We start from the raw sequence: 9230 nt of genomic DNA on the forward strand, positions 1-9230 counted from the left end.
CAGGTAAGTGCTTGTTTTCGTGTTCCTATCATCCGCTTAAAATACCTGGTCCTCAATATTAAATCCTGGCAAGATTTGTTTTGTGTTCGTGTCATCATGGTGGGGCACACACATACACACTTCACCCCGCTCCCTGTGTTTATACATCTGCACCTTTTATATACACCTGTCGACATACATATACACACAAGTGCCTTTGTTTATATTAAATACAATTTCGAAAATGTTATTTAAACTATTTTCTTTTTAACAACCAAAATATTTCTGAATTGCAAATTTATTGGAAAAGTATCTTTTGTGTTTCTATAATACATATGTTGTATAATTTAATAATGCAGTGTTTAATATGTTGTATAATGTGGTGTCTTTGGTTTTACTATATTCACAGTTGATATATTATACCATATTTAATGTGTCTCTGAGCATTGATCACGTTTTCAATAGTTTATTCATCTTTTGTTTATATAGTTCTAGAAAACAACTGTAAGATGGTGATATTTTAACGTGCGTGCGTGTGTGTGTGGTGTAGGTATATATATATATATATATATATATATATATATATATATATATATATATATATATATATGTGTGTATATATATATATATATATATATATATATATATGTGTGTATATATATATATATATATGTATATATATATCGAAAAATTTACCTATATATCTACACACACACACACACACACTATAAGTGGTTGGGTAAGGAGACCTTATAATTAAAGGTGTTCCCGCAATGACCATTCCGTCTTCTCGGGCATTTCGTATCCCAGATTATATATCCAATATGTTCCCCACCTTTTTTAAAGGCAACTTTTTTTTGGTTGCTATCTCTAGTAGGTCGAGTCCTCTTGTAGAGGGGACCCATCGTTGATCTGTGTGTGTGTGTGTGTGTGTGTGTATTTATATGTGAGGTGGTGTAAGGGGTTTCGTATTTGATTCGTTACTTGCCGTATGTCTTCATACATCACTGTTTTTGTTTACATTTTAACAGGTTGACAAAGAAAAGCGACTTGCTTAAGAGGTAGTTCTTCAAATATATATCTGCTGTAGCTTAACGATTTTTAAAGAAATTTCCAATTATTGATCTTCTTAGATGATTGATTTCTATAGTAACACTGATTTTAGAACCCTTCAGAAATTCAATTCCCTGATGTTATTTTCATAGAACAAGAGCAAAATGTCTATCTAAACTTGGGTGAGTTTTTTAACTTCCTTTTTTCCCCAAAAAATTTATGTTAAACCGATAGAAACTCTTCGGTTAAGTAACGATAGAAATCTAATTAAACAAATCTATATTTTATAAAGGAAAGGGAGTATCTCAATTGAACCGATCCCTCTTGTTTTATCGATTTTTGGTAGGGTTGCGTTGAAAACTCGTCGATTCTGGCGAGATTTGAATGAAGCTGATTTCAGTTATTGTGAAGCATTTTATGTAATTTTTGAAATTCTGTGCAAATGATACAAACAATGATCGTCGTTTATTGAAGCTTCAGTTTTAAAGGGTGGAAATAAATTCTGTTTTGTAAGCAAAACTGGGTTTGTCGACTCGATTCATCGAGAAGAACTCGGCACCGCAGTGCGTCACCCCCAAACACAACACCATTTGAGGACGGCGGTTGGATGGCATAGACACAGGAAATAACGAGTACGGGTACGAAAGTACCGCGAGTAAAATTATAGAAATATAATTTTGATCAAGTCAGTCTCTTGTTCCTCTGCAGGTACCACAGGCTCTTCAGGCAAGTTATGGTTTTCTTGAAGACCCGGTGCACCCACAGGCAAGACTCAGTAGGAAGGGACTGGCTCAATCAAAATTATATATATATAATCTCTATTATTGTATTGAGTCACCTGTTTCCAACAGTCAATACTAAGTGGTGTGTGTGTAAGGTAGAATCGATTTTATCCATCAACTTCCATGTTGGTTTTTTGGGGTTTTTAAAAAAATTCTTTCATGCTTCTCGTTATTTTGGATCCTACTTGATAACAGAAATGCTATCTGTCCTGCTTTATACATCATTGTCTCCATACTGTAGGTAGTTTATTTACTTGGCTAAGCCTAGCGGATAGATCGGTGAAGTTTGGCATATTGTTGAATCCTCAGTTAATCAATTACGTGTAAAATTAATTGATTTTAAAATTAAGATTCGGGTTATCTATATTAAAACATCGGCGTTTGATTCGTTACAGTACTATGCTGTTTTAATATTTGTCGAATCAACTCCTAATAAAAGAAATTAAAATGTACCCGTACACACAGTGAAAGAACTGCTGGTACAATCATATATATACGAGCGAGTCAGGGAATGTTACCTATCACTTGACTAACTTAATTTTCTTTATTTCAGTAGGTATATATATATGTATGTAATTTTGATGATAGAAAGAATTGCCGTATTGAGCGGGCCAACAATTTAACGGTTGCTAGTGTTGGTGAAAAAAAAAAAAAGAAAAGAAACACACGCCCGAAAGATAAATGAAATTATTTTATGGGGTTAAATATTAAAAGATAGGATAATGAAGTATTTACGTTGGCAAATTATGTTGATAACATTCGCGAACAGCTTGTATGTGTGACAACACGCTTCTTTAAAATAAGTTTTGGGAAGAAAAAAACGAAGAAAAATGTGACAAAGATAATTGTTTTATTTTATTGTCATAAATGTCTCAGATCTTTTACTTGTTTCAGTCACCGGGCTATGGCCATGCTAGAGCATCACCTCGAAGGGTTTAGGCCATCAAATCGACCCCACTTTTTATTTCTAAGCGTGGTTCACTTCTTATTCTGTCGGTTTCTTTTGCCGAACTGCTATATTACGGATGACGTAAACAAACCAACGCTAATTGTCAAGAAGTAGGGGTGGGGACATCACCGCCACCACTACCATCATCATCATCATCAAGGATAAGTCTATTGTTCAACCCTTGCATGGGTTTGACGGAATTTTTTGTTCAGGTAGATCTTCAATGATTCCATTGCTCACAACTCCCCTTGTCTCTCCTAGACCAAGATGACTGATATAGAAGCCTAGTATCTCAAATGAACTCCCCAAAAACCTAGTGTGGAGCAACAGAATATTAGTGATAAAACAGTAAACAGGAGGACACCATAGAGATGACATGCTGTTGACTATCTGGACATTATATAAAAAAGAAATGCAAAAGGCAGCGTTGTACCACATATGGTAAACTACTTCTTGCTAAAGCGTACAGTGTGTTACTCTGAAGCTGCTTGGAATATCTGGATTGCTGGAACTGGAAGTTCACATCTGGTTGAAAATCTTCAATTGATCATGATGCTACAGTAGGTGTAAAAAGATAACTTTTATTTGGATAAAAACTACTAAATTGTGTTTCTTCTGTGAATAGAATCAATTCAATTTTGATGATTCTTTACATTTCCTTTCTGATATGTAAAGACAGTGAGATACGCTTAATCCTAAAGCATTTCTGCTTCATTCCTTATGGATAGGACTTTCAAGGGAAGTGGGATGGGGCAGTCCAAAAAACCACAATGGCTTTTTGTCAAGTCCAGGCTCATTTTAGCAATGCAGTTGCTAAAATTACCACCTCCTTATATAGAGATACAGTATTGAAGAATTTATCTGGCTTGTTTATTTGTATTTGTGTACGAGTGGGATAGTGAAAATATTGTTCATTTTGTATTTCATTTACCTTTTCAAAGTATTTTGTGAGTAGTTCATTTCTTTGAAACAAAGGATTATTTTGTAATGCACCAGAACTTTCTCTCGTGAATCTTCATCAGATTTTTGGTTTCTTTTACTCTTTTCATTTGAATGGAAGCATTTCATTTCATTTTTCAATTAGAAGGCTTTTTGTTTGTCTAGTTTATCCGGTTAAACGATTTGAGGTTATTTTCATCCTTGTTGTATGAAAATTGTTATTCTATCTTTGGGAATATTTTTAGGAAGCTTGCTTCTTCTCCTTGGAAAATATCTGAGTTTAGCTTGCATTAATGACATAAAATGCTTCAGTATCCTTTCGTTATCTTGCATACAACCTCTTTTAATCGGGCTGCTTGTTGTTGAAATGTTGAGCTATAAGGATCACATATTCTAGGTTTTGATCAGAGAAGATTATAGGGGTTATTCATTGCTATTTTAATGTATTCTACATTATTTGTGAAGAGGAGATTCAGTGTGGTGTTGGCTCTTAGTAAAGAGGACCATCAATGATGTTTACCATTTTTCCAAATAAAATATGTGCAAAGGGAAGATAACTCCCGTTAGAACAATGGCTTGGAATCTGTGCCTGTTTTAAGCCAAGGTGCTGCACTGTGGGACTGAACCTGAAACCACATATGCGCCTATGTTAGAAATTTCTATTACTGTTACCATTAGTGGTATTAAGGTTTGTGGTTTTTATATTTTTGTTTATTTATATCTTGCTTGGTATTGGAGCCATTTGGATTGTTGCTAAAAATGTGGAGCTACCTGTAGATTCCTTGCAGTTGTAATGGTTGGCTGTTTACTTTATCAAGCTTATGTAATTGTTATGGAGCTTTAACTGCAGAAGATCAGCCTGGAAATGTGTTGTGGCATAAAAGTTCAAAGAGATAAAAGACTGATTTGGTATGGTGGGATCAGCTGGTGGAGAGGTGGCTGCACATATGCTGTTAATGGATAACAACTAGATCGTTTGTCTTTTACTTTTGTTGGTCTCTTTTACTAAACTGCTAAGTTATAAGGATGTAAACAAATCAACACTAGTTGTCATGCAGTGAGGGTGGCAAACACACTCTCACCCTACCACACACGTTTATACACAATGGATTTCCACACAGTTTCCCTTGACCAAATCTACGCATAAAGCATTGGTCATCCTACAGCTATAATAAAAGACACGTGTTCAGGGTGCTGTGCAGTGGGACTGAACCTAAAACCACATGTTTTTAGAGCAAGCTTTTAAACCACAGAGCCATCTACAACTTCTTGAATGTGCAAGATGTGATGTTTTGACATGGAATCACTTGGATGAGATAAACAAAGGATCAAGTCCTGCTGTACAGCAAACCAGCCCCTCCTAATCAACAATATGTAAAAACGACAGTGGTGAGGATGGTGGTATTATTTTTGTAGATTTGCTTATGTATTCTCACTGGATTGTTTGTTTAATTTGCAGGAGGCAATGGAGGTTCAGTCAGCTGTAGCTGCAGCCACTGGCACTATTATTGGTCAGCCTGAAGTTGAGACTTATGAACCAGAACCAGTACACACAATCCAAAATTCCAAGATAAGAATAAATCAGGAAAAAGATTTGTCCGTAAGGTAAGAATATTATCATTATTATTAAGGCAGCGTGCTGGCAGAACCATTAGCACACTGTGCAAAATGCTTAGTGGCATTTTGTCTGTCCTTATGTTCTGAGTTCAAATTCCACCAAGGTTGACTTTGTGTTTCATCCTTTTGGGGTCAATGAAATATGTACCAGTTACTCACTAGGGTCAGTATAATCAACTAGCTCCCTCCCCTCAAATTTCAGGCCTTGTGCCTACAGTAGAAAGGACTATTATTATTGTTATATAATTGCAAATTTGGGTACAAAAATGGGGGAACATTTGGAGTACTAGAGCAGGTGGGGGTGGAGAGTGATCTTGTTCTTCACCAAAAGTCAGATAAGGAATGATGCACGAGTTGTTGCATTGTCATGGTGCAGCATCTAGGTTTTGTTTGTCTCATATGCCCTCCTTTGTACTGTCTCCCTCTAATTCCTCCGGACAAATGAATAAGACTCTTTATTGATCATCTGGCTGCATCAAACAAACTTATGATGACCGACACCCTTCCCATGAAAACCTTATCATGACCACTTTCATATTAGAGTGAGCTCAACATAATGTTTTTGGCTGTGGTGGTGATCCAGCATTCATTGCAGTACAGGTAAATCAGTAACTAACATATAGATGTGTGTGTTGATGAAAACATAGACAATGGTATTTATGTTAATCTCTCATTTGTATCAACAGCTTTTCCGCTTCTTCCCGCCCTGCAACCATCTTCAAAAAAACCTATGTCGATCCAGAACATGCAGATGGTATGATGAAATCATTGGCAAGTTTATGGAGGAAGAGGCGTTTATGTGATGCTAAAATTTGTAGTGGAAATAAAAATGTGATTGTAAGAATATTTTATTTATTTTTTGCTTTTAAAGATTATCTGGAATTTAATTTTGTTAGTGTTGTTTGTAAAAAAAAAAAATGTCTTGGAAATCATACTTTGTCTCATTATTTAGTTTTTGTTGATAAGGTGGTGAGCTGGCAGAATTGTTAGCTTATCATTATAGCTCTTGACATTTTGAGTTCAAATCCCACCAAAGTCAGCTTTACCTTTCATTGTTTTGGGGTTGATAAAATAAACACCAATTGAGCAGTGGGTTCATTGTAATCAACTTATCCCTCTCCCCCTAATATTGCTGGCCTTGTGCCAAAATTTGAAACCTTATTATTATTAAGGCGAGCTGGCAGAATCGTTAGCATGCCAGGCAAAATGCTTTGTGGCATTTTGTCTGTCCTTATTCCAGCATGAAAAGTGGATGTTAAACGATGATGATGATTATTATTAGAAATTGTATTAAAAAAAATTAACATATTTTGTGTATTGCAGAAATATAACCAATTTATTGCACATAAATTTTAACAACAAAATCTTACATGGGTCCCCAGTTGAGAACCACTGCTATAAATCTAGATGACTAATTATTTACAGTATTTCTTATGGAGTGTTATTAATTTCTTTTCCAGTTACATCGTTTGGTTCTGTTTGCTGCCAGTCCTCACTTGATGGAAAAAAATATTACCGATGGTGCTGACTTGGAAGTGAATCTTCCACCAGGGATTAGTGAAGATGGACTGAAAATATTTGTCAGCTTTCTCTATGACGGTGTCCTTAATCTTAACGAACATCTGTATAAGGATGTCGAACGAATATCTAATCTGTTAAAAGTTGATAAAATTCAGAAACACTGCCGAGAGTTTGCTGCCAGTCTAAACGAACACAAGCAAATGACCAGCTCCCCGTCGACGTTGACGCCACGCCACCGAGATTCTCTTCCCAAGTCACAGAGTAATCGTCAAACAGTGGTATTGACATTGAGTGATGATTCTAATCCTGCTGATGTAGCTTTTGACAACCAAGAACAGAATGTAGGTTTGTCGCATTCTCACCTGGAAGAAGTTCATAATTCACTGCTCGATGAGAGGATTCAATCTCTAAACGAACAGCATAATTATTTAACCTCTCACCAAAATCAGTTTCCTTCCACTTCCCAAGCCTCTTCCATGTCTCTACAGAGTAGCAGTTCAGTCAGTGCCATTCCTTCTGAATGTGGTATCAAAACTGAACCAATTGAGATCTTAGACGATGACGTTACAGACTACAATCTATCTCAAGAGGACATTAAACAATGCAAACCCAGTATCAATCAGAGTGGCAAAGGTTACTCGGACGACAGTTCCAACTCGGAACCCCATAGACGATCATCTCAAGGGCACATTTCAAGTAAGGTTACAAGAACTTATATGACACCTAGTAAATGTGAATCAGGCATAGAGTTGGCTCCAATGGAAAGTATTTCTACTTGTGCCACCACTGGGGCATCACCCTATCCAGTCAGTTTAGTAGCTTCATCTGGAGAGACGTTCCCACTTTATACCTTATCGTCCAATCAATCCTGACACTGCCTGAAATTTGTCAAACAAGTTCAGAAATATATTTTTTACTTATGTCAATCTATAGATTATGTAATAATATTTCTTGGGATCTTTGTAATGTCAACAAAATGTGATTTAGCTGTTAAAGATGTGGTGTCTGAGTGTGCGCTTGCATGCATGAGTGAAAATAGGTGTTGGTGAAAGGAAGGAGAAAGTCTTAACAGTCAGTACCAGCTTAGTATCTCCAAAGATGTTTGGTGCTGCCAGTCTACAAAAGTGTTAAAACTTAATTGTTGCCTTAGATTTTAATTAAAGAAAATATCCATTGCCTGGCTAGAATATGCATCAGTGCACATGTCTCTGTGCATGTTATTGCACTGTGTGCGTCATCCGTGTATGAAAGCATCTACAGGCTCATTTTTTTATGCTGACTGAATGCAGAATGGTTTCCCCCACCACCCAATTTTACTATTTTCATCTGTTCTGTAGGATTTGTTCATGATACATCTTTAAAATATATCCTCTTGAAAGCAATATGTAATCTTTTTGGTGTGTTACTGAAAAAGCAAAATATATCTATTTTATTTAATAAGTACATCAGCAATACTACAATAATCAATGTACTTAACAGCAATATTATATGTTCATATAATGGCTGATTATGTTGTTATATATTTTCTTCAATTTCAATCCAGTAGTGACTTACAAAGAGAATTTCTTTTATTCCCACCAAGTGATCTTAGAAGTAAACTTTTGTTGTTGGCAGCTCTGAATATCTCTACCCATCCCAGTTTATGTATATTGTCAGGGTTCTGAAAAACTTTCCATTGCAAACCCAAACATTTTTACAAATACATATATGTATATATATATATATATATCTATGATTTTACATTAGCAATGAGTGATCATCTCCAGAGAATACTTGAGCTTTCACCTGATAGTAAAATATTTCTTTAAGGTTTTGCATTCGTTTCCTTACGAATATCTCCATACATTTTTTTTGTTATTCCTTAGTAGATGATTTTAGGTATTCTCGAATATATTTTTTGTTGCTCAGAAAGGGTAAGTTATAAGAACCACTTTCTTATATTTCTTTGTAGTAAATGCCCATAATGAGTACTTTTTGGTGGTATTTCACTAGAATGTCTGTGGTACTGAAAATATTCTTCCTCATAAAAAAATGTGAGGGAAATTAAAATAATATACATTGCAAAAAGTTTCTTTTTGTATACAAGTTGCTGTTCCACTTATTACTTAGATAATAAATTTGATACTTGCTGTGGCAAAGTTGTACTTTTAAGCAGGCAAATTAGTTGTGTGTGTGTGGGAAACTAAATTGAGCGGTTAGTAATTTGAAACTAACCATTCATAAGAAAATTTACGTTGAATTCCATTCCATACAAAATCCTTTAATTATCAATTTCAATGTTGAAAATCATTGTTGAGTGAGTAGTGTTTCATAGTTGCACAGATTAACCTTTATATAGACGTAAAAAGTAATAATGCTTTGAAGATACATTATATATATATATATATATA

At 35.2% G+C, this 9230-nt stretch overlaps 1 protein-coding gene across 2 annotated transcripts in view; it reads left to right on the plus strand.

Annotated features, from left to right (window-relative positions):
- LOC106883396 (uncharacterized) overlaps positions 1-8219 on the plus strand; it is a 26488-nt gene extending 18269 nt beyond the window's left edge. The window contains exons 1-4 of one of the 2 annotated variants that reach the window (XM_014934390.3): positions 1-3; positions 5162-5307; positions 6006-6156; positions 6780-8219. The exon at positions 1-3 is cut by the window's left edge and continues 1597 nt beyond it. In XM_014934390.3, coding sequence (XP_014789876.1) covers positions 1-3; positions 5162-5307; positions 6006-6156; positions 6780-7712 — 1233 coding nt within the window. In that variant the 3' untranslated portion in view covers positions 7713-8219. The remainder of the gene's footprint in view (positions 4-5161; positions 5308-6005; positions 6157-6779) is intronic. The other variant, XM_089341817.1, reaches the window with a different exon arrangement.
- Positions 8220-9230: the final 1011 nt, after the last annotated feature.

Source organism: Octopus bimaculoides, chromosome 25 (genome assembly GCF_046866305.1).
Source record: "Octopus bimaculoides isolate indiv1 chromosome 25, ASM4686630v1, whole genome shotgun sequence".
NCBI classification, from domain to species: domain Eukaryota; kingdom Metazoa; phylum Mollusca; class Cephalopoda; order Octopoda; family Octopodidae; genus Octopus; species Octopus bimaculoides.